At 39.7% G+C, this 25,893-nt stretch overlaps 1 protein-coding gene across 6 annotated transcripts in view; it reads right to left on the bottom strand.

The window, feature by feature from the left end:
- The window catches only part of znf827 (zinc finger protein 827), a 71,207-nt gene extending 61,986 nt beyond the window's left edge, over positions 1–9,221 (bottom strand). For all 6 annotated transcript variants that reach the window (XR_007958172.1, XR_007958170.1, XM_052038349.1 and 3 more), the window contains exon 1: positions 9,077–9,221. Coding sequence is in view for 4 of the 6 variants with exons in the window: in XM_052038349.1 (XP_051894309.1) it covers positions 9,077–9,122 (46 nt within the window). In the remaining 2 variants the exon portion in view is untranslated. The remainder of the gene's footprint in view (positions 1–9,076) is intronic.
- Positions 9,222–25,893: the final 16,672 nt, after the last annotated feature.

Below are 25,893 nucleotides of genomic sequence, written 5' to 3'. Positions count from 1 at the left end.
TTCCACAATCTAACGTTACAAACCTTTTTTCCAGGCCATTTACTCTTTTTCAATTTGGCATACTATATTTGCTCCTCATGATATTACTTCTATGTTTGGAAGACAAAACAGAAATGCTGCAGAACACCTTTACTTAAATGCAAGTGTGACCCTGAGCTTCTGGAAGCTTATCAATTTAATTCCTCACCTTTTTTCTAACAATGAGAGTTCTCTTCTAAGAAAACTTAAAAACTCAAACTCATCTTTTGCAAGGGGAAATCTACAGCCATCTGGACTCAATGGCCTGGAATTTGCTTAGAGTAGTTACAATTACCCACAAAAACAGATATTCCAAAGGCAATCTGATCCCCAAAGGCAGCAAGGATATGATCGGTAAGACCATGCATTGTGCACACCCTTGGAACTGTAAATCCTGCTGAAATGTTTTGACAGCTGGCTAAGGCATCCTTTCACGTCAGGTTGACCAAAACTGCAAACAAGCCGAATTGTGCGAATGTCAGTAAAAATAACAAAAAAAATTAATGTTTAAGTTAACTTAATTTTGAAAGTGTAAGTGACCTTGATCTTACTCTCTCCCTCACAGCCGTTCTTCTCGGTGGAAATGAATGGAGTCACCAAACCTGTGCCAGATCTAACATGGTGCAGGTTCAGAGGCAGATTTCATACCAAATCTGCTTGGATAGCACAGGAGGTTAGAACTCCAGTGTTGTACTCAATACTTTCCCAAGGCAATGATTCTGCTGTTGCCATGTACAGCTCTGTTAGATACTGTTTCTATGTGCTTACTTGACCTGCTAAGTATCCCTGTGTTTTGTGTCTTCCAGCTTAGTTCACTTCCTCCTAGTATGTGATCCATTCATTATAATATTTGCAATTTTCCAACATTTTAGCCATTGGGAGAACCAAAGTATGCTAAACGCTAGGGAGAACGCCAAAAACATTTAGGATAGAATTTGTCATTCTGGTAATGCAGCACTTCTAACTTATAATTAAACTTAGTTTTTTTACAATATAATTTTCCAATTTAGCTGCAATACTTGTCCATTTTTACAATAATAATTTCACACTAATAAATTCTATATATACTGTGTAGTAGACAAGAACACAGGAATGGGAGCAATTCATTAGCCTCAAGTCTATTCCGCCATTCACTTAGAACAGAGGTTCCCAAACTTTTTTCTCCATTTGAGATTTTGTTGTTTCTTGTCCCTCCACTATTAATTATAAATATCACATTATAATCATATCCCCCACCTCCTTTCCAACTTTACCCTATTTAAAGACTAGGATTAATTCAAGGCTGATGAGTAACAAATTTAACACACTTGCTTTGGTTCCACAACCTTGATATACTTAATCCCTGGATTGGAATTCTTCAAATTACCCAGTTTTAACAGTGGTAAAGGTTTGCCAAATTTTCACTATCCATTAATGAAGAAGTGCCTTCAAATATCACTTCCGAATAGTTTAACTTTGAATTTTAAAGTTATGGCTCCTAAGGAAATGGGTTTCTTTCTCCCATCTTATTAAACCCTTTAAACATCTTAAAAAATCTAATTTGGATCACCTTTGATCTTTTATATTCAAGAGAATACAAACTTAATCCATGCAATCTGCTCCGAATATTCAGATTTTTTTCTAAAGAGAGCACCTGCATCTTTCTAATATACATTATGTAGTCTGGCCAAATTCAAGTCCAACATAACATTTGCAAGGTGCACTTACCGGTATTAAATTCAGTATTTGGAACAACATTTGACCAAAGCCGTATAAAGCCATAACAAAACTTCTACTCCTTTGTATTCTAGTCCTTTTCCAGAGATAAAAGTCACCATTCTTTTAGATTTCTTAAATGAAACGTATTAAAAACCTGTCTTTTTCTATTCTCAGCTGTGCTAAAGAACTTTGCATTAGCTGGATTACTTTTCCATTTATGCTGCATGGCAAAAATTGTTTTCAAGTTATGCACAGCAAGATTCCACAAACAGCAAATGAATCACCAGGCAATACCAGCTTGAAGGAGAAATGCTGATCAAGACAATTGGAAAGTTCCCTGTTCTTGAAGTAGTTTAATGGTACATTAACATCAACCTGAATAAGCAAAGGAAACTTGAGTTCAAGATCTCATCTGATAGGCAGTGCCTTTTCTAATGCAGCAAACAATGCAAAGCACACAACTTTGGCAAAACAATGCCTCATCCCTCAACATCCCGGAGGTTTAGTAAGGGAACAAACATTACAAGTATCAATGCTAGGAGAATCTATTAATCATGTGGTACTGTTTTTAGGCTGAGGTTAATGGGAAAAACAGTAAAACAAAAGTGTAACGAAAGACAAAAACTGGAAGGGAGAAGAGACAGCCAAAAAAAAGTGAGATAGTGCAAGAGAGACACCTCTAAATTTACCTCTAAATTGGTTTATTACTGTCACATGTACTGAAGTACAGTGAAAAACTTGCAATGAATTGATCTGTGTGGGCGGTATGCAAGACAACAGTGCATTGAAGTAGTACAAAGGTTAAAAAAACAATAACAGAGTACAGAATAAAGTGTTACAGTACAGAGAAAGTGCAGTGCAGGTAGACAGTAAAGTGCAAGGTCACAACATGGTAGATTACGAGGTCAAAAGTCCAACTTACTGTACAAGGGAACCATTCAATACTCTTATAACAGTGGGTTAGAAGCTGTCCTTGAGCCTGGTGGCACGTGCTTTTAGGCTTTTGTATATTCTGCCCGATAGAAGGGGGTACAAGAGAGAATGTCCAGGCTGGGTGGGATCTTTGGTTATGTTGGCTGCTTTACAGAAGCAACGAGAAGTGCAGACAGTCAATGGATGGGGAGGCTGGTTTCCATGATATGCTGAGCTGTGTCCACTACTCTCTGCAATTTTTTGCGGTCATGGGCAGAGCAGTTGCCATACCAAGCCATGAGGCATCCGGATAGAATGCTTTAATGGTTCATCGATAAAAATTGGTGAGGGTCAAAGGGGACATGCCAAATTTCTTTAGCCTCCTCAGGAAGTAGAGGTGTAGTGAGCTTTCTTGGCTGTGGCATCAACGTGGTTGGACCAGAACAGGCTATTGGTGATGTTCATGCCTAGGAACTTGAAGCTCTCAAACCTCTCGATCTCAATACCATTGATGCAAACAGGAGCATGTGCACCGTCTCCCTTCCTGAAGTCAATGACCAGCTCTTTTGTTTTACTGATATTGAGGGAAAGGTTGTTGTCATGACACCATGTTACAAGGCTCTCTATCTCCTTCCTGTACTCCAACTCATCATTACTTGTGATACGTCCCACTACGGTGGGATCATCTGCAAACTTGTAGATGGAGTTGGAGCAGAATCTGGCCAGGCAGTCAGGAGTGCATAGGGAGGAGAATAGGGGGCTAGGATGCAGCCTTGTGGGGCATCAGTGTTGAAAATAACTGTGGCAGAGGTGTTGCTGCCTATCCTTACTGATTGTGGTCTGTTGGTCAGGAAGTCAAGGATCCAATTGCAGAGGGAGGTGTTAATTCCCAGGTTTAGGAATTTGGAGCTGAGTTTGCTTGGAATGATAGTATTGAAGACGGAGCTGTAATAAATAGTCCAATATAGGCGTCTTTACTGTCCAGATGCTCCAGAGATGAGCATAGGGCCAGGGAGATGATGTCCGCCGTGGACCTGTTTCAGTGGTAGGTAAATTGCAGTGGCTCGAGGTTGTCTGAGAGGCTGGAGGGCATGATATTCAGAGAAATACCTCTTATGGTTTTGTCTCTCTCACCCATTATTACTCTCATTTTTGCTGTGGCTTCTCTATCGTTCAAAGCCATCTATCTAACTCTCTCCTTCAGCAATGATGAGCAATAAAAATGCAGTAGGATTTACTGAAACATCAGTAATCTTGTTTGCAGTATTCCTTATGGTGCTACAATGTAGTGAAAACTTTGAAGAGTTGGTACTATTTATGTTAAAATGTACGTTTTATGCTTTAATCTGGGTATCAATCTCTAATATCTTAAAAATTGCTTTAAAATATGTGGTGGGTTATTATATAAAGAGAATGAATACACATCTGCTTTGGTGTAAAATATGCACAAAGATTTATGGTAGTACGTTATTCAAAGAGCATACATTTCTTAAAGTACTACCACGTCAAAAATTTCATAAGTGCCCAAATTTCATAGCACAATTGTGTCAGATATTAGCAAACTGTCCACCTAGCTGCCTGACAAAAATTGATATTCAAAGATGATACTAAAGGAAACAATCCAAAAAAGCCATCTATTCTCACGAGTTTAATCAATTTCGATTACTAAGAATTGGTAGGGGTGAAATTATATTTTGAGGGGAAGTGGTGGAAGCAGATACAATAGCAGTGTTTGAGAGGCATTTTGGCAGGCACATGAACAGGCAAGGAATGGAGGGATATAGATCATGTGTAGGCAGATGGGATTAGTTTGGATTGGCATCATGGTTGGCACAGACATCACAGGCCAAAGGGCTTGATCTTGTCTGTACTGTTCTGCGAATTGTATCCTAGTTGGGTAGCCGTTAATTATATCAGTTGCTGCATGATTGATTTTCTAGCCTTGAATGCCAAATCAAGTACTTTGATATGCAATAACAATAAGGAATTAATATCTCTGAATGTTTCATTATATTCAAAATGTTAATAAAGAGCATCAAATGCAAAAGACAATATTTGACACATAATCCTGTTAAGCAAGTAAACAGTTCACTATGCTGGGGATATTCACTTAAAAGGATTGACTATACCAGTTAGTTCATGGCAGACCTAAAACCACATCACAACAGCTTGCTATATTGGAGACTGACTCCAGTGTTATTTCACAACCAACAGTTAACCAGTTTTAAGATAAATCATGTTCCATTACAAATCCTTGCACTAATGTACTGCAATTTCCTCACAGCATCCTCTGCTCTGTCCACTAGGCACTTGAGAAACAAGAAATGGGAGTCAGAGTGTAATGGTTATTTTCATAAGTGCATAGCTGAGAAGCTCCAGGAAATGAGTTTAATTCATATCTGTGCACACCATGCACACAAAAATTAGAACAAACAGTATTGTGTAAAGAAAATATCAATTCTCTATAATGCTTCAAAGGAGCCTATAGCAGCAAAATAGGTTCAAGGGTCCATCTCAAACTTTGGTCATATTGGCTAAACAAGGCCAGAGTGTTACAGAATAACCCCAAGTTAAGGTAAACTATCCCAGAGTTCTGGAACTCCTAATGTGATTAGCGATCATTGCTGTAAATCTGCACACAAGATGTTGCACGTGGACGAGGATAACCTGGTGAAACATGCCAGTAAGGCTTACAATTGAAGCACCACTTAACTGGCTAAGTAATGGAAGGCGATAAAGTCTAACAGATTCAGGAGTAATGAGAACAGTCAATGGAGAAAAACAGGGAAAACAAAATACTGGTATTATTCAGAGTTACAAATTCTGGCTACAAAACTGAAGAGCCTGCATACTCACAAATACTGCATTGGTATGCATCTCTCAGCCTACCCTCTCATATAACCTGAACTTAGACAATCAATAACCTTCCAATTCCATGGCAACTACCAAACAAATAGGTCAATGAAGAACTTGTACCCAACAGAGGACCTGAAAAAAACATTGTGAATTTCAAAAGCAGAAAGAAAGGACGTTCTTGCAACTGTTTTGAAATAATTCTACATTAATAATTTTTGTGCAATGTTATTTTTAGTATGATTTTGACGGCTGGAATAAATGAAACAATACCATCTATATGTATTTTATAAGCATATCAGGATATCTATCTAAAGAATATTAGGGACAAAAACTAGTTCTGTCAACACATTATTTATTTTTAATTTTATATCAATAACTCTTAAAATGATAATCAAGATATTTAACTCGTGTTAAATATTTTCTAGCGATAATCATGTGTGGCATTTTAGGATTAAATAACGGCAATGGCTGGCATTAGCCAAGCACTCAATGATAATCACTTTTCTGCTAATCTAATTATAAACTTGGATTATTAGGAGGTAAAATACTAACTTACTTGCAGTAAACTATTGATTATAACCTGAAAAATATCTCAAGAATTAGATTGAAACTTTTAAATCTTTTGTAGTGATAACAGAGGAGGAGTCCATTTGCCCCAGTGCCAGCTCCCAGAGGAGCAATTCCATTTTTGCCAATACCCCTGCAATTTATTCTTTCTAACATATGCTCATCAACTCCCCTTTGATTCTTTATTGCTGTTAACTTATACTACAGTGTGAATTACAGGAGCCAATTAACCCTCAAGCATATCTTCGGGATTTGGAAGGAAACCAGAGCACCCAGAGGAAACCCATATGATCAAAGAGAATGTGCAAACTCCATAAAGTCAGCACCCGAAGTCAGGGTCAAACCTGGGTCCTTGAAGCTATGAGGTATTGCCATAATGCCGCCCAGCTGGGAAGTTATTAGAATGGCCATCACTGTACAAGTAAGTGACAAGTAGTTTGTCTGCTGTCAATATCTACCATATCTACAGGGGCAACACAGAGACCCAAAACAGAACGAATGCATACATATTATCTTTGCTTCTCTCCCAACTACTCCCCCGACTCCACCATCAATCAACCAGTAAATCAATAACTTTGAACCAGTGCTATCACAATCACCAGGCCTACAGCATCAATGTACATGTAAAAAATCTGATCCTTAAACAAACCAAAAACTGTTGTCTCCCTGAAATGCTTAATATGATGTTGTATGTAGTACATTTCCAGCTTCATCATTGCTACTCAATTTTCATAATTTCACTAACTTTCAGTGTTTTTCTTTCATTACCTATTCCCAAATGTCTTTACCCTGCTCTAATTTTGCCTCACCTACCTTGAAGACAATGATGTGCATTGAGATGACATCCTGCAGGCGCAGTCAACATATAGTTTGACTGTCTAGCCATCAATCATGCAGGTGGCAGACAATGAGTGTCGGCTGACTATTTGACCTTAAGGCCCTGAAAGAGGATTTTGATCTTTTCCTTAATTTAAATTTATAAGCACCTCTTTTGTGGTATAGTGATCTACCAGTCTAGACTGAAGTTATCTAAGTGAGTCTAGAATACCAAAGTGATTTGAAATACCTCCACCAATGCCCTCTCTGCCTAATAACACATGATCATGAAATCAGGTCCAAGCTTTTTCTCGTCTGCATGGTTCATTAACACCTCATATTACGACCTTAAAATTTTTGCACAGACTCTCCAATCTCCTGTTGTAATATTGATTAAGTCATCACGAGCTCCAAAAATTAAATGACAGAAGACTAAAAATCTATGGAAATTTACGGACTACGTATTTATTCGCTGATATTAAAAAGGAGTTCAATATGCATAGAGTTCTCTTAAAACAATGAAGTTGAAGAGTACAGCCGCAGATATGGATCATTGTAACAAGCTTCCCCAGATGTCAACAATATCCTTGCACAACAATTCTTTGCTAAAGTGCTAACTTAAGGGATCAAAAATGCAACTTGTGACAAGACAGCCATAAATGATAGACTCAATCCCTCTTGCTGAGATCTGAGTAGCTATTCTTGTAAACAGTATAGCTTTCACCTTCTGTGATTTCCAAGCTTTCAGTAATCATAGGTGACCTTAAACTAACCATTTGTAGACTACAAAAATGGAGACAAAAATAATTACTTACAATCAATATAAATTTTGCCAGCATGTATTTGAGTCAGTTATTACATAACTCAATGTCAGTAATTAAAACCAGCCTCTCCATCAATAAATAAGTCATTAATTTAACAAATCTCTTAATAGGTTTTGCATAGACAAAGGGCAAGTGCTTTTAGGTAGTCACAATGCTGTGTGCGCTTTGTCGGCTGCGGTGCAATGGTGGTGTTGACCTTTACTGCACAGTCAGTAACCAGAGCAGGAATCCTCGAGCAGATGTTATACACAAGGCACGTTTGCAACGCACGCTTATTTGCCGCGCCTTTATTCACCATTATACCAATTAAAATAGGAGTTTGTCAGACTGAGTAACATTAGATGATTAACAGTAAACTAACATGCGCTTGCCGTGAGAGCGGGCTTGGGTACCGATGCCAGGGCACACGGTATAGTGTAAATAAATGCATCAACACACAGGGAGGGTAAAGCACAGCACTGGAGGAAGGGTCACAATTTGATCCGGTGAACTGCGTTTGCAGCAGAGGGACAGTAAAGGAAGCTAAAGTGCTGCAGATCTGAAGGAGTTTACTAGAGACTTGGTAATGAGAATAAAATATAGAATTAAAAGGCAAGATGTCGGTGCGGGGCCGACGTTCGGCCTCGGCTGCCGGGTCGGCTCTGACCCGGAGCCGTGAACTAGGGCGGGATCTCCGGCGGCCCCTCGGGCAAACCTAGCGAGGCGAGAAATCACCCCCCGCCCCTACCCGAGCCGGCTTCAACTCAAAGTTATCGCTGGAATAAATGAGGCTGAGAGAGAAAGTGCGGGGCTGATGTGAGCAGCTCCGAGTGGGCGGCTGCTGCTGGGCTAGCGCCAGGGCCAAAGCCGGGGGCAGAGGCCGCGGCCTGACCTCTCTCTGGGCCCGGGGCGGGGGTCTACCAATCGCTCCCCTGGCCTAGTATGGCCCCGGACTTTCCTCACTCACTTCGTCCGCCACCCCTTCACCCCTCAAAGGGATTTGGGGGCGGGGAGGAGGAGGAGGAGGGGAGGGGGGGTAAAACAGAGGAGCGAAAAGCCACGCACAGTTCAGTCTGTGACTGGGAGGGGTGAAAGAGACCAGCGTCAACTCCGGCTCCTCGACAGCAGCTCCCGGGCGCCCCGAGACCCTCACCCCGCCCCAGATTATCGCCGAAAGCTCCATAAATAACACCCAGTGTGAGGAGCAGACGGACACTTTGAACGCTTTCCCCCCCCTCTCCCCTCATCGCCGCCAACATGGCGGTCTCCGCCCGCCCGGCCGCCGTGTTAAAAGGTGAAGCGGTGGCGGCGCTCGGTGCCTTTGTCAGCCTCACCCCGTCACCCCGGCCCGCCGGCCCGGCTCACCCTCACCCTCGCCCCCGACGCCGCCGCCGCCGCTCACTTACGCGAATAAGGCAGGCGCTTCGGCTGCTCCTGCTTTCTCCTGGGCATTTTCCTTCCTCCCCAACTCCTCTCTCTCTCTCTTTTAAATCATTTTCTCTTCACATTCTCCTTTCTTATCATTTTTTGTTGTTGTTGTTGCAGATGCACAAAACACCAACAAGAAAAATTGACACAGCGCGCACTGAGTGTGAGTGACATGTAACGTTGGCTTTGCACTGCCCGTGTCCGTGTGTCAGCCGGTGCCAGGGCTCACGGCGCGATGCACCTGGCTAGCTGGCCGTGGCCCGGTGAGTGTGAGAGGGCGAGTGTGAGCTGGGTGTGTGAGGCTGTGCCGCTGTTACCAGGAGCTCTGCCCCAACCCTAACACTAATCCAGGGATCAAAGGGCAAGTGCAGGGACGCCAAGTAAAGGTGCCGCTCGGCTCGCAGGGAAACATTCGAGACGAGCTTCAGCCCTTCCTTGCAATTGCAGACTGGAGCAAAATAAAAATGCATTTCTTGGTGGCATACTGCATCTAAGATCAAATAGATGAGATGATTTCAAATCTAAAGGGCGCCGTTTGCCACATAGAGTGCCCTCCCACTTTGTTTTTCTGGGGGGAAGAACAGGGAATAATTCATTTTTGCCATCTGATAAAAATCTGAAATATACAAGACTTGTCAAGCCTCATTCATTTGCAGCAGCTGGCTTACTTTCGTTGAAAAAAAATCTTACAATGAATTTTGATATATCCAACTTTGTAAAAAAAAATGAACATAAGACCTTTGTGTTTGTCAGGAGTTGGCAAATAGGTTCATCATTTCAAGTCTTGAATTTGAATCATAAGATTTTATTCTGACCTCTAAGATCTACTTCGTCAAAAAAGAGCAACTTCAAAATATATATACGAACCTGTCGGAACCACAGCATTTGTAGGCTAAGGGTGTTTCATCGGGCAACATCAAGCTTCGAGTGTTTCATTTTAACTTACAAAACGTCATAAAGACTGTTCAGTTGGTCAAAATTGTTTTAGAACTAATTTCTGCTTCTTCCCCCAATAATATTGAGAGTGATTCTTTTTAAAAGATAATATGCTCCTTATCTTTACATACCTCTATTTCATATGTATACAATAGACAAGGATAGAAAAATATTTTCTGATATTGACATTTACATATTTAGTCATTGTTATTAATTATATCTTAAGTAACAATTGAACTAATTATGATTGCTTTTTTTTCCAGATCAGCAATAGTTTTCTTGTGAAAGCACATCCGAATTCATCAAGATGTGAGAGATATGTAAAAACGTGCAAAACTAATATATACCTTTGACAAAAAACAGAACACACCTGATATATTCAGCAACAATGATGAATCTAAAATATTAATTCTATTTTCCTCTCTAAAAAGACATTCCCTGCTGAATATCTCCAGCATTTTCTGTTTTTATTTCAGATTTCCAACATTTACATTATTTTGCTTTTGGAATAGTAAATGTCTTTCCTCAGAACAAACGAAGATTGATTAACTAGTTCAACATTAACTTTCTCCCTCCACATTTACTGTCTGAAACATTAAACACTTCTCTTTTCATAGATGTTGCCATGTATTTCCAGCATTTTCTGTTTTTATTAAGGATATATGTTAGTCTTGCATGTTTTAAATATGTCCTCACATTGCTGATGGATCTATGCATACTTTCATTCAAAAACAGCATTAACATGGAAAAAAGTAATATATTTCATTATTTCACCTATTCCTTAATTTATAATTAACATTTATTGAACATGAAAATATCAACATCAAAAATATTTGTTTGCTTTTGTACTGTATATCCAAATGAAACAAACAGGTGTTTCTGTATATAAAGAACATGTTATCTGTTAATTTATTTTGTAAGAGGAATGCAGTGATTAGACTATTAATTGTAAAACAGCTTTGACCAATTGAGCAGTCTTTGCAAAATGTTTTGTGATTTAAAACAAAATACGTGAAGCTTGATGCAGCTGACAAAGCACCTTCAGCTGGCTGTATGTATTCTTTTCCTTTAGATTTCCAAAATCAACAGAATTTTGCTGTTATGATTTACACCTCAATTTACAGTAGAAGATAAAGAAGACACTTGAATTATACAGGAGCTATTTTCACATCCTTTGGATGTCTCAGATAACTTCTCAGCCAATGAATTACCTTTGAAATGTAGTCACAGTTGTTAAATAAACAAACTCAATATCATGTTTACGCACAGCAATCATGAAAAGAGCAAATGACCAGTTAACTCTGTTGGTGGTTTTGGTTGAGCCAGTTAATAGCAAAAGTCTTGTAGTTGTGGAGGAGTCAATGGATTTAGATATCTATGTTCACAAGTGACTAAAAGTTAATACACGAGTACAAAAAGGAATCAAAAACATGAAAAGTATATTGCCTTTTATCTCCTGAGGGATTGCGTATAAATGAACCCCTCCTGTCTCCCCTGTTTTTCTTCATGACTCAGAATCTGACCTCTGAAAACTGGCTCTAAAGTTTATTATAAGAAATAAAAATAGAAGCAGGAGTAAACCATTCACCTCAAATGATTGCTGTGCCACTCAGTAAGACCTTTTACCTAAGCGCTTCTTTCCCGCTGTAACCTTATATCCCTTGATTCCTGTAACATCTAAAAATCTATTGACCTCTTTCTTGAACATACTCAGTGACTGAGTCTCCACAGCCATCTTGGGTAGGGAATTCCAAAGACAAATTACATTCTGGGTGATGAAATTATTTTGAGACCTCTATTTTAGCTGAAAGGTCAGCCTGTATAAATTGTCTTTGACATATGTTAAAGGTGCTTATAAATGTGATTTTTTAAACTTAATTTTTTCAATCTGATCATTTCTGGCAAGACCAGCATGTAATGCCCATCTCCATTGCCTTTGAGAAAGTGGTGGTGAGTTGCCTTCTTGAAACCATTGTAGACCTTCTTCTGAAAGTACTCCCATAGTGCTACTAGGTAGAGAATACCTTCATCAGAATGATTTAGATCCGGCAATGATGAAGAACCAGTAATATATTTCCAAGTCAGAATGGTGTGCGACTTGGAGGGAAAGCTGCAGATGGTGGTGTTCCTATGCTACTTGGTTTTCTTGCTTGCACAGATTGCAGGTTTGGGACGTACTGTCTGAGTAGCCTTGGCAAGTAGCTGCAATGCATTTTCTAAATCGTACTTTCTACAACCACCAGGCACCCGTGGTGGAAGTTGTAGTCGTTACATCAAAATGGCAAAGCACTCATTGGACATTTTATCACTGAACAATACAACTGCTTAATATAATAACTTGTGAAGGTAGCAGTCTGAATATCATCAAAATGAATTAAAATTTACTCTTAATTTAATGTAACTTAATTGAAGTAGTTCATCATTCACATTCATCAAGTTATTTGTACAGAACAATTCATATTGTTGGATAATTCATTTTTGGAAAAAAACAACATCAATTATTTAAAGTAGACTATATTTCTTTCATTCATAATAGTGATTAAAATTTTATATATTTACTTAGACCTTGCAAATATAACACTGGGAATTCCATGAAACAATCGACAAAGGTTGGCAGGGCATGGAATTCCCCAAGAAAATTATGACCAGAGGAATATTCCTGACTCTATCATCCGAAGAGCTTGTTCTGCTATTCAATTAAGTCATGACTGATCTGTACAGTAAGACCATTTATCAGCCTTTGTACCACATGCTTTTATAGGTAACAAAAATCTATCAATCTCTGTTCTGAAATCAATAGCTCTCAGGCAGAGAAAATTCCACATTTCTGAAATAATAACAGAAAATGCTGGAAACACTCAGTGGGTCAGGCAGCACCTGTGGAAAGAGAAGTGGTTAAAGGTTTATATTTTAAGTCTGGGATCCTTTGTCTGAACTGTTCTGATGAAGGGTCCTGGCCCTGAAACATAACCGGTTTTCTTTCCACAGATGCTGACTGACCTGCCGAGTATTCAACTGCATCTGTTACAATGTGCTCTCCTCTACATTAGAAAATCCAAGTGCACATTGAGGGACCTCCTCATAAAACACATCTGTTCAATCCACAAGGGTGTTTCTTAACTTCCTGTTGCTTATATCTCGCCCTTCTATGTATTCTTTATTCCACTTGCACTCTGACCTCTCACTCTTTGGCTTCTTATTCAGTTCCAATGAAACCCAACATAAGCTCGAGGAACAGCATCTCATCTTCCCAATAGGAGAATTACACCGCTCAGGATTCAACATTATATTCAAATTTCAATTAGCCAACCTTTCCATTTTGAATCAGAACTGGCCAGTTCTATGAAAGATCATCAACCTGTACAATTTTTCTCTCTCCACAGTTGCTGCCTGATCTGCTGAGTATTTCCAGCATTTTCTTTGATTTCAGATTGCCAACAACTGCAGTGTTTTGTATGCCACACTCCAGCATTTTTTAAATCTCTCTACTCTGTTATCATCTGTGATTAACAAGCCTTCACCACGCTCTCAGCTGACACAACCACCTTTTGTGTTTTCAATATCTTTTGTCCTCCAGCAACAAACAATCTGCTGGAGGAAGTCAGCGGGTTGAGCAGCATCTGTGGGGGGAAAGGGAATTGTCGACATTTTGGGTCGAAACCCTGTATTAGGACTGGAAGAAAAGCTTGACATCATGACAGGCCTGGATCTCATTGAGGAGTGGGTGCAGGGGTACAAAGATGAGGCCTCTGCTGAGGACTGATTGCTCAGCATCCGAGACAGAGAGGTCAGGAGACATCGTGAAGACCCTGCAGGGGTTGGATCTGGGGCAACATATGGGGTTAGAAGAGGGCAATTGGGGGGGAGCTTGAGGGGGGATGTGAGGGCAAGGGAGAACTTGGGGGAAAGAGGGGAGGAGGAAGGAAGTGTAGTATGGGAGCTGGGGGTGGGATACAAGGTCAGAAGGTGGTGGGCCATGGTGAGAGTGATGCTGGGGGAAGGAAGAGAAAGGTCCAGTGGAGTGTTGGGAGCTTGTGGCTGGGAGGGAGAGCAAGCAGGTACTGACAGAGTTTTGGGAGCCTGAAGTCGGGTGGCTTTTGGCCTCCACCCTATCAGAGCCATTTCTTTGTTCTCTCCACACCCACCACCCCTGCAGCTTAACATATATTCAATTGTTAGCTTTGAGACACAAGAGACTGCAGATGCTGGAACCCGGAGCAAAAATGAAACAAAACTGCTGGAGGAATTCAGTGGGTCAGGCAGCATCTGTGGAAGGGAATGGACAGTCAACGTTCATTCTGGTCCAAATGAAGGGCCTTGACCCGAAACATCAACTGTCCATTTCCCTCCATTGATGCTGCCTGACCTGCTGAGTTCCTCCAGCAGTTTGTTTTTTGCTCCAGTTTTTAATTTTTTCCTGGTTCAAATTAAATGTTATTCACCAGAAACATTAACTCTGCTTCTCTTGCTGTAGGTGCTGCCTGTCCTGCTGAGTATTTACAGCATCCTCTGACTTTACCCCAAACAGCAATCTCTCAGCCTGAAACTCTGCAGTCACTATCAGACCTTCCAGGTCCAGAGCTGCTGTAGTTATTCATCATGATCATCTGCAATCCATCCAAATGAGAGGGAACAGCCACAGTTAGGGCTGGGGAGGGAGAGTGGATGGGGGAGGTGCAGTGTAGAGAGGGCACCACCAAGATATAGTTAGTCCAGCAAACCCAGTTAGAAAACTGTCATAAAGAGAAAGGCTGATTAGTTCTTATCATCATCAGGATAGGAAGTTTCCATTTTAGTTACTGTTCTGAGATTAACACTCATTGAACTAACTTGTTTACATCACTCTTGCATAACCACTGAATGAAATGTGCAGATGAAGTAAGAGAGAGAGGTGATGACAATGTCAGGGTTAGTACGGAGGGAGTGGAGAGCAGGGCGTTCAGCTGGCCTGCTGAGTTCCTCCAGCATCATTGTGTTTTTCATTCAGATGAGGTAACTTGGGAAACTTCAGAAAGAGGAGCACTGTATGGTCCAAAGACCTTTGTCCATGTAATGTTTATTGCTCATTTATTTATTGAAGATGGTTGAAAGCAGATGCATTGTGGTGGTCACACTTGGTTCAATATGTTCAAGTTCTGGAGACATCTTGACATTTCCCTTCAACTAGGAGATCAAACTGCTGCAAGAGTAAGGTGTGATTTTGAGTATGTGTGTGATATCTCATCAGCTTTATCATTACCATTTGCTCATATTTTGCTACTTTCTGAGTCAACATAATTACTTATTGCCCTTTATTATTTTACGGGCAGATTCCTTCAGATAGTACAGAGGAAGCTCATGACTCTGGAACCTGACCCTTTTGTGAGAGTTTCCTGGAATAGACAAAAGTTATGTGGAAATCTAGAGATGAACGCATTCTGAAGGCTGTGGTATGAGCTATAATGTTTAAAATAAGTCAAAACAATTAGATAGGTAGGCAGTGTTTTTGCTGATGTTTTACTGAGCACATATCTTGAGGTTTTCTTCCTTATTAACCACCAACCATTCATTTTGTACACCTGGATGGATTCCTTCTTGAGGAGAGAAATATTTCAATAGAATGGGCACTCTCCTTTATTGATTGAGTCTTCAGCCCTTTAACAAGTAAAGATGTGGACATAGGGTACTTACTACACTGCAGTCTGAAAATTGACTATAAAGATGGCTGAGGGTTTCTTCATTAAATCCATTCTATGCACCAGTGAAGGTCAAGGTTTTGGCCATCTGGGCTTTACAACACTGTTTTTGTCATTGTGTTTAATGCAGCAACATTGATTTGCCAAGGTTTTGGAATAGCACCAAGTGTCATATCTCAGTGGTACCTAAGTTAAGAAATTCCACTCAACTCAATGCTGGACCTCAATAGCAGGGGTGGTCCACAGCCTAGGAATTTGAGGGCTTCAGTAGCCTTGACCTTCATAGGCAATGTTACCCAGGCATGAGTGCATAACTGCTCACAGAAACTTACAAATCTCTGACATCACTTATAAAACCTTAGCCTCCAGTTACCCTGCACTGAAGATAGATGGAGAAAAGAGCATGGTTTCCTGAATACACCTAAGGGATATTGGTATGCAGACATGGGTCCTCCGTCTCCTGCTCCCTCAGTGTCCTCAGTAAGTCTTTCCTGTCTCCAAAGCCTGTCCTTCTGCAATCCATTCAATACACATAGCAAGATCTCTCCAGAAGCACCCTTAAGAAATAAGTAATAAGTGAATAAGGGGCACTGCACCTTGCCTGAAGTCACTCTGTGACCTTGCTGTATCCTTCTGAATCACCAGCTAATCTCAAGAGTGTTCTTCAGTGGAATAAAGAAATGTCAGGTGGGTGAGTAGCCCTTTAAATAGCACAGCTGCAGTAAATGGAGCACTGTGAAAACTTGCTGAGTGGCCAGCCATTCCTAAAGCAGAAAAAGTGACCCAATTTTATCTGGCATTGCTCAAACTGAGCATTGCACAAGGGATGTTGGAACTTGTAACACATCCTATGTGCAAAACGTCAGCAGTAATGCAACCAGAAGTGTCAAATTTCACAAAATACGTGACTCTCACGGATTAACAAAGTTTATACAATTTGCTCATGCTAATATAGAAATTCATTAACAAATGGCTTAAGGACACAGCACCACGATCCAATTTCTAGACAGATGTCCGCAGAAAACTTGGATAAATGACTCTCTATCCCTTCATCTAAGTCATTTGTAAATACAGAGAAAAGCTGAAGCCCAAGTGCAGGGTCCTGGGGGATACCACTACTTACATCCTGCAAGCTAGTAATTTCTGCCAAGTCTATCTGGGAAAGTACCAACCAAAATAGGTTCTTAATTAGAAGAAAAATCTAAAGACGTGCCCATTCATAAACATCCTTATGGGTAAATTAGACACAGATGCAAGTGCTGGCCACCATGTCCTAACATGGTGGCACTTTAACAAAAACATTTTTGAAGTATATCATCCTTGATGTATTAAATAGTAAGCATTGGGCAGTAATGCATTCAAAATTAATAAAATCTATATACAGTATGTTGATATAAAACTTAGATTTTATGATCAGTGTTATCTTCAATGGATTTCTGTCAGTGTTAATTTGTTTATGGAAAGATTTATTGTGATGGAAGTATCTTATTATTTCCACTTGAATTTTGTACTTGAATTGAAAGAACAAGGATAACTTAGCAAATTGCACCTGGATGGCATTGGGGCATCATAATTAACTTCAGCCACTCAGTCTGAAGTGAGGAAATCAGCATGAAGTGGATTGAGGAACAATGACTACTGTTCCTCCTCTCCACTGGTTGAATAGGCTGCCAAGACTGTTACGGGTCAAAGATGAACAGAGAATGATGCATGGGCAAGGTATCAGCGAGTGAATAATGCAGCTGGACTTCTAAACCAGCAAAGGATAAATATATTTTTGAAAGTAAAAGGGATGTAGTGATAGGACTAACAGCTATGGCCAAAGTCACGAAAAGCATGATCAGAAAAGAAGTCAACTCTACATGTACCATGGTCTGTTTTGAAAAAAGGAAGTGGAACTAGGCAGCTGAATTATCACATGCACAGCATCAGGGTTACTTGACCCTTGTGTGGGCAAAAGTTGCTAAATTAAGGATGGATGAGGGAAAAAGGGAACCTTTTTTCAGAATCTTGAGGGTCCTGGGTAGGGTGTGTCACTGGACATTCTGGAATACTAGAAGAAATTTATAAAAGAAAGACTCTTGAAGACACCCATAGTGACAACCCAGGAGCAACCATCGCAGAAGGAGTTCACTAAGTTTGAGACTCAGAGAAGCCTACAATCAATCAGAGTGAGCTGGGCTAGTTCATCTCGCATGGGTCCATCAGTCCAAGCTGTGAGTCTTGTGATTTAGTAAAATAAGTGATAAGCTAGAACTTACTTTGAACTGAGTTGTATCTGGAGTATCGTGCCATGTCAGTTGACACCCTGTACAAGTAAAGTGTCAACAGTGGGGTGGGGGATAAAAAATTTGGATCAGCAAATTGATACAAAAAGGTATTTTTTTTCTTATGAAAATTGAGCTTTCTGAGTTTTAAAATTAACGTAAAAGGGTGACTAAATGTTACTTATTTTAGAAAAAAATTAATATATATGTGATGGCTCAAAATTTACGAAAACACATTGTTTGATGATGAAAGAAAATGATCTTTTCAGTGGTGAATATGAGATTTTTATGACAATCATACTACAATTATGACATCAGCACTCTTGTGATTTTATTTGGGACCTGCATACTGCATAAAATACAAATTGTAGTTACTAAAAAGAAAAACTGTCGGTAAACAAACAAATACATAAATAAGCAATTAAAACAACCAGGTTTCTGGGTTAATAAGTTACTTAAACTGACATTAGTTCAATCTCTTTACACTGTCCAGCTGATCGCTCCTTCTGCAGTGACTTTTCTTTAAATCAAAATACATACTTTTAGAAATAAAAAGGAATTAATACAAAACCTTAACCAGGTTTATGTTCTCCATTATTTTCAGTTTTTGGAAGGATTCTGATGAGAAAATTCACTCATTTAGTTATTTGGAGGCATTTTTCTTCTGTGTACGATATGTAATACATTGTAAAGTTGTTGAGGTGGGCATTCACCCACAAACTGTTTGGAGAATTAAACTAACTTTAGAATAAAAATAGAAAATGCTAGAAGCACTCAGTAGTGGAACAAGAAACACAGTTAACGTTTCAGGTCAGAGAGCCTTTGTCATAACTGGGAAAGGGAGATAAAAATGGTAATTATAAGTTGCAGCAAAGACGGTGGGAGGAATGGATAGGACAAAGGAAATATCTTCAATAGATTGAGACCAGGTCAAATGGTTTAATAGGACATTTAGTGGTGATTATGTTTCTTTGTCTGTGTCATATATTACTAATAGCATGGTTGTGAGACATGCTCAGCAGGTCAGATTATAACAATGGAGAGAGAAAACTAAGCCAAATCACAGACAGTTAACTAACAGCAGAAGCGGCCAGTTTTGATGGAGACAGAAATATTGAATTACCTAAAGTTTGAAAATTCATTATTGAGTCTTGAAAGCTGTAACATGCCTATGCACAAAATGATATTTTAATTCTTAACCTTGTTTTGGATCTCATTGTAATAGTACAGGAGGCCACAGACAGAAAGGTCAGGGTGGGAGTGGGATGGAGAATTAACAGGCTCTGAAATATAGCTAGTAAATTTTGTAAACACACAAAAGGCCTGAAAGCTAGTTTCTAGAGAAAAAACAGTATTCATGTTTCCGGTCAATGACCGTCCATCAGATCGAAGCGTTAATCTATCTGATTGAAACATGTGAATAAAGAAATGAAATAATTTGTTTTTTCTCCTTCTCTGAAGGAAAATTTGTTGAAGTAATAGTTTTAGGCATAGAGAACATTTCAAAATTCTGCAGAGCTTCTCTAATGTCAGAACAGTGCAACATTCCTAACCCAGCCTAAGAACTGGGTCACCTCAACTAAGTGGAAACAGTCAAGAGTTTGCTCTAGGTTATGTATCTATTGGTGGTTATATGCTGGGAATAGATAACTCCCATTTACATCATTTAGAATATATATAACTTGGTAACGTCATTCCAATTAATACATTGAAATTTTAAGTACTAGTATGGAATAATCTTTAAAAAAACTCTTGACATGGTTTCATTCCCATTGAATCAGCAATAAGTGATGCTATTTCCATGAGTCTGTCACCACCAAATGAAGTTATGATGAATGGTAGTAATATTACATAATGGCATGCAATGCAGAATCCTCACTTTTGCTGCAGGATATTTATGGCATTTTTTGTTCATTTTTAAGGATCAGATTTTGCACTTTGCTTTGATACTAAATCAGACTGGTTTGCTAATTTTGTTTGTGGATGGTTACATTTCTATAAAGACTAGGCGTTTTCCAGAATTGAAGTCTTTTTTATTCTGAATATCTCCATGACATTTATTCTAAGATTTTTAGTACATTATCTGTATAATTTGTATTTGTCTTTCAGAGAATTATAGAAATTTACAGCAAAGGAGCCATTCTTTAAATGCCGGTTATTAGGAAGCACTGTTTGCCTGATCAGGAATCTAGATTTTTCTCAACTCAGAGTACTTGAGTTATCATCTGACCTGTCCCTGGAAAAGAGATGGAAGACATTTTCCAGACTTTAAAACCTTACCAAATAATGAACAGCCATAAGAATTATTTCTGAAATTCTGGTGCATAATGAAAGAAAATTAGCACCACATTACTCCTGAACTGTGCAACATTTATAATGGGTACATGAGAGGATACAGTGTGATGTTCCTGGTATCCGCCAACCTAGTTTATTACAGTCATGTTTGGAAATGGTTGGTGATTCTATGCCTGAAAGAAGAGTGTAATTCTCATGAATGTATCCATTTGTACTTTTAATATTTATCACTGTATTTGCTTTAGGCCAACATTTATTTGCAAATATTTTGAGCTGAATTTTCTCAGGACTTCTCTTACTCCTCCACAAGATCTTTACCAGAAGAAAGATTATTTATGTGCATATGAGACACTTCCACATAACTAGTGGCGTTAAGATTGTTTGGAGGCATTGTTCAAGGCATGACTTCCATGTGTCAAGCAGGATCTGGAGAAGCTCAGCACACTAACTCATATTGGTTGTTAAAGCAAGTCAATGGGTGAAGCCATTTCATTCAGAGACACAACGAGGGGAATATTAACTCCTCCACCATCCCTCCTCCCATCCCAAAGGAAAGGTAGGTTCAGATCTGGTGGGATGTTCATTTTTTAAAATCTCAAACCTGAATCCAAACTGCTTCAAACCCGTCAGTTTTGGTTCTACAGAAGGGCAACACAGGTACAAGGCAACAAACCCACTCCCGAGAGGTGGGCTACTTATTTAAATATTTTGATGAGGCTGCTCTTTGGTATTGGTATTGGTTTATTATTGTCACGTACTGAGGTACAGTGAAAAGCTTGTCTTACAAACCGATCATACAGGTCAATTCATTACACAGTGCAGTTACATTGAGTTAGTACAGAGTGCATTGATGTAGTACAGGTAAAAACAGTAACAGAACAAAGTGTCACAGCTACAGGGAAGTGCAGTGCAGGTAGACAATAAGGTGCAAGGTCACAACAAGGTAGATCGTGAGGTCATAGTCCATCTCATTGTATAAAGGAACCGTTCAATAGTCTTATCGCAGTGGGGTAGAAGCTGTCCTTAAGTCTGATGGTATGTGCCCTCAAGCACCTGTATCTTCTACCCGATGGAAGAGAAGAGAAGAAAAGAGAGAATGTCCCGGGTGGGTAGGGTCTTTGATTATGCTGGCTGCTTCACCAAGACAACGAGAGGTAAAGACAAGAGTCCAAGGAGGGGAGGCTGGTGTCTGTGATGCGCTGGGCTGTGTCCACAACCCTCTGCAGTTTCTTGCAGTCCTGGGCAGAGCAGTTGCTGTACCAAGCCATGATACTTCCAGATAGGATGCTTTCTATGGTGCATCGATAAAAGTTGGTGAGAGTCAAAGGGGATAAACCAAATTTCTTTAGCCTCCTGAGGAAGCAGAAGCGCTGGTGAGCTTTCTTGGCCGTGGCATCTACGTGATTTGACCAGGACAGGCTGTTGGTGATATTCACTCCCAGGAACTTGAAGCTCTCAATCCTCCCGACCTCAGCACCTTGATGTAGACAGGTGCATGTACACCGCCCCCTTTCCTGAAATCAATGACCAGCTCTTTTGTTTTGTTGACATTGAGGGAAAGGTTGTCGTCATGACACCATTCCACTAAGCTCTCATCCATGCATGAGGAAAGCTGTAAACTAACCCAACAGATCCCAACCTAGAGTAAGGGACCTCCTCAGAAGGAGGGGGTAGTGGTTAGACACCAGTGAAGACTTAATAGCATTATGCAATTTAGCTTCATAAAAAACAATGAAAGTATATATTTAGCATGCTAACTGTCTCAGCCATAGGACTGCCAGGCATTCCTGGGACAACCCAACTCTTTAAGCATTTTTGAGGTCAAGTGTACATATTTTACCGAGTGTGAACAAGTGGGGCTTTCTTCCAAAAAAGATGGGAACTTTTGAGCTAAAGAGAGTGCACTACTGTGTGGTGGCAGTGAATATTTTTCCAGGACTGCTTCTGTTCTGAAAGGAACAGGATAGTTTCTACCCCACCCCAGTTCCTAAAACTAACCTGCTGCCTTCCCTATGTTGCCCTCTACGACCACAATATGACCAAAATCCCTTATGATTACCCACAAACCTCAGAACCCAGACCTTGTGGTTGCTGATCCACTCCAACAGTGGATGTTTGCAGCTCCCAATCTATCTCTGACCTTTCACAGTCATGCCTGACTCCAAGCTATGTTCCTGCTAACCCCACCAATCTCTACAAACTCAATCCTAGCAAAACAAACTCTCTACCTGCCCCTGGCTGCACTGCTCACCCAAAAGGGAGTCAATTAGACTGGCTTCTGGACAGGCATCCATTTAAAAAGAACACATAAAATGTTGCCACATTTAGAGTAAAGATTGGGGTAAAGATTCTGAGAACTTATTACAATGCATGTTTATTTGGTAGCTGTGTTTGAATAGGTAAATACAGTCTTTCCAACATAATGCACAATTACATTTGTATCTTTTTCTTCACCAAGACAGTATGCGTCAAGGTGGATTGCACACCTCTATAAAACCTTCCTCATTTCCTTGCCATTGGTTTCAGTGGAATAAAAGCCAGGTGCAATCTACCCTGCCAGAAAATACCCATTATGTGAAGATGAAACTACCCATAATTTTTCATATTTCTTCATTCAGTGATTTCTTCACGTAATTGTGGGGCTAGATATTGGGCTGGTATTGTGTTAAAGCACAAATTAGTGTAATTCCAGCAATTATAAAGTCAGTCAAGAAGCTCCATGATACTGAATGGTCATGTAAGAAGAAGTCAGCTTTTTTTGGAAGGATTGGTTTAATGTTGATTATTGGCATGTGAGAAAAATCTTTAATCCTAACATCATTTAAGGAAAATGGTAACATTTATAATTACTGTAAATTTACTGAAGAAGTTTATTTGTTTGCATGATATTTATAAAATATTGCAAATTGCTTTGGAGCTTAGACATAGTTTGACAGAATAGACACATTTTCACATTCCAAAGCTGGAAAGATCATACGATCACAGGTTTTATCCATTTTTCAAGCAGATGTAGGTCATTCTCCTTCCTGGGAATATGTTGTCCACTTATGGGACAGCCACTGATGATGAGCCCAAGCAAAGATATAAGGTAAGAACCTAAAAATTAACAGAGGCCAAAGGTGTAAATTATTAAATTGAGGTATTGAATACTTTTTTAAGTTTAATTATATACTGTATAGGAACATCTGAATGATTTTAAAGAATTGAGCTTAAGTAGCATCTATCTTCAAGAGACCACCTTCTGATATTGGAGACAGGCTGTGTAAAAGGGTACCAGTTTGTTCTGGTAATTAATTACTTAAGGAATTCTGATGAGACATCTATTAGTTCAAGGTAAGTGAACAGTACATGAGATACAAACATTAAGCATTGGATATGCTTAACACTCTAGATACTCCATTATGTGTGATCAGTTTTGAGTAACAGTTCTGTACCCAGAGACCCCTCAGGCTGAAATATAAATGAAAGTTTTCATGACTTCCTTTATTTAATGAGTCAAACTTATTGCTATATCCCTGTAGTGAGGCATAGGGTTGTGACTATAAAATGCTCAGTTCAATGACTCTGTAAAAATGACTCTGATATAATCTTGAAATTATTCATTATTTTAGACTCAGAAACCTAGCACAACAGAAAGTCAACATATTGTATTAGTATCTCATTATTTACTGATTTTTAATTGCTTTTGTGTATATTGCTTACAAAGAGTATTTCATAGTTAGGTTGAAATTTTTCTTCTGCCAGTTTGTCTTATTCTACTTAGAGAGATAAGGAGCATATGAATGTAATATTCAGTATAATCCTGCAGTGAAAGAATAGATGGTTTGCTCTGAATATGCTCAATTCCCATTCTCACTAGGCATAGGGTTAAATCATAGAGTCACAGAGTTATATAGCACTGAAACAGGCCCTTCCGCTTAACTCATCAAGGCTGACCAAGTTGCCTACCTAAGCTCATCCCATTTGCCCATGTTTGGCCCATATCCCTCTAAACCTTTCTTACCCATGTACCTGTCCAAATGTCTTTTAAACTGTATATGTACCCGCCTCTGCCACTTCCTCTGGCAGCTCGTACCACATACCCACTACCCTCCGTGTGAAAAACCTGGCCCTCAGGTCCCCTTTAACATTCTCCCCTCTCACCTTAAATCTATACCCCCTACTTTTTGACTTCCCTATCCTGGGAAAGAAATCTATGACCTTATCTATGAGAACCTTATCTATGCCCTTCATGGTTTTATATACCTTTATAAGATCACTCTTCAGCCTCCTACACTCCAGGGAAAAAAGCCCCAACCTATTGAGTGTCTCCTTATAACTCATGCCCTCCAGATTTGGTAACATCCTTGTGAATCTTTTCTGCATCCTTTCCAGCTTAATGACATCCTTAAGTGTTGATTTGGATTAGGCTTACTTTGGATGATGCTCTTTTGCTGTGACTGGGAGCATAGTTTGCGGGGAAATAGCCTGAAGTACAACAAATTTTTGTATCTCTACAGGTTCACTGCCTTGGTTTTTGCCTCGTGATTTGCTCAGTTAGTGTGGTCTTATTTCATTGCTGGTGATGATTCAATGCACAGAACCTCTGCCAAATTCTCTTGAGAAACTTATCAATGGTGAGCATTGCACCCAGTCTTCACGATGGTGACTCTTAAGCAAGGATCGTGTGTTTATTTATAGAATAAAGCACCATTGGAGTGAATTTTCTCTGGGTTTCTCTCATTCCATTCCACAACTCAGGTAGAAATCTCACATGCACATAAAATAGGTAAGTGGTAGCACCAAAGATTGATGGCAGCACGAACAATGTTGATTTAAGGTTTAATTTTCAGCCAGTTCAGAGCACCTAGCAATGATCAGTTTTAATCTTGCATATGCTGTGACTATCAGGAGAGAATCTAATAAAGCACTTCTGTCAATTGCATGAAGTACTTAACCTTTTATACAGTTTCTATTATACCATTTTCCAACCAAGGAAGGAGTTATTTTTAGGTGCTACTTATGAGGAACTGATGAGAACTGGCAGATTAACAGCATAAGCACACTGAATCTTCCTGTACACTAACACACGTAATTAACATTGTGCAGTCATCTGTTATCATGCCTAGTTCTGACCTTATAATGAAAGAAAGATCGCTGATGAAACAGTTGAAGATGGTTGGGCCTGGGACACTGCCCTGAGGAACTCCTACCATTAGGACCTGAGACTGGTATGACTGACCCTTAACACCCACAGCCATTTATATTTGTGCAATGTATGACTCTGACCATTGGAGTGTTTTCCCCTTGTTACCCATTGTCTTAAGTGTTATTGGGGCTCCTTAATGATGCATTTGGTCAAAGACTGTCTTGTTGTCGAGGGCTGTCAATCTCACCTCTACTCTCCTCCTGGATTCAGCCCTTTGGTCCAAGTTTGGACTAAAGCTGGAATAGAGTGGTCCTGTAAAAAATCCAAATTGGGCATCAGTGAGCAGCTTTTTGGAGAGGAAGTGCTGATTGACATTTAACATCCATATCATTTGACTTCCCTTGCGTTGATTCTTTGCAAACGTCTTCTTTGTGCCAACAAAAGCAGAGATGAGTATGGTGCTCAATTGATGTGGAACACAACCTTCTCATCTA

This window comes from Pristis pectinata, chromosome 2 (genome assembly GCF_009764475.1).
Source record: "Pristis pectinata isolate sPriPec2 chromosome 2, sPriPec2.1.pri, whole genome shotgun sequence".
NCBI lineage: Eukaryota > Metazoa > Chordata > Chondrichthyes > Rhinopristiformes > Pristidae > Pristis > Pristis pectinata.
The sequence above is the reverse complement of the archived record's forward strand: the minus strand, read 5'-3'. Positions and strand labels throughout refer to the sequence as shown.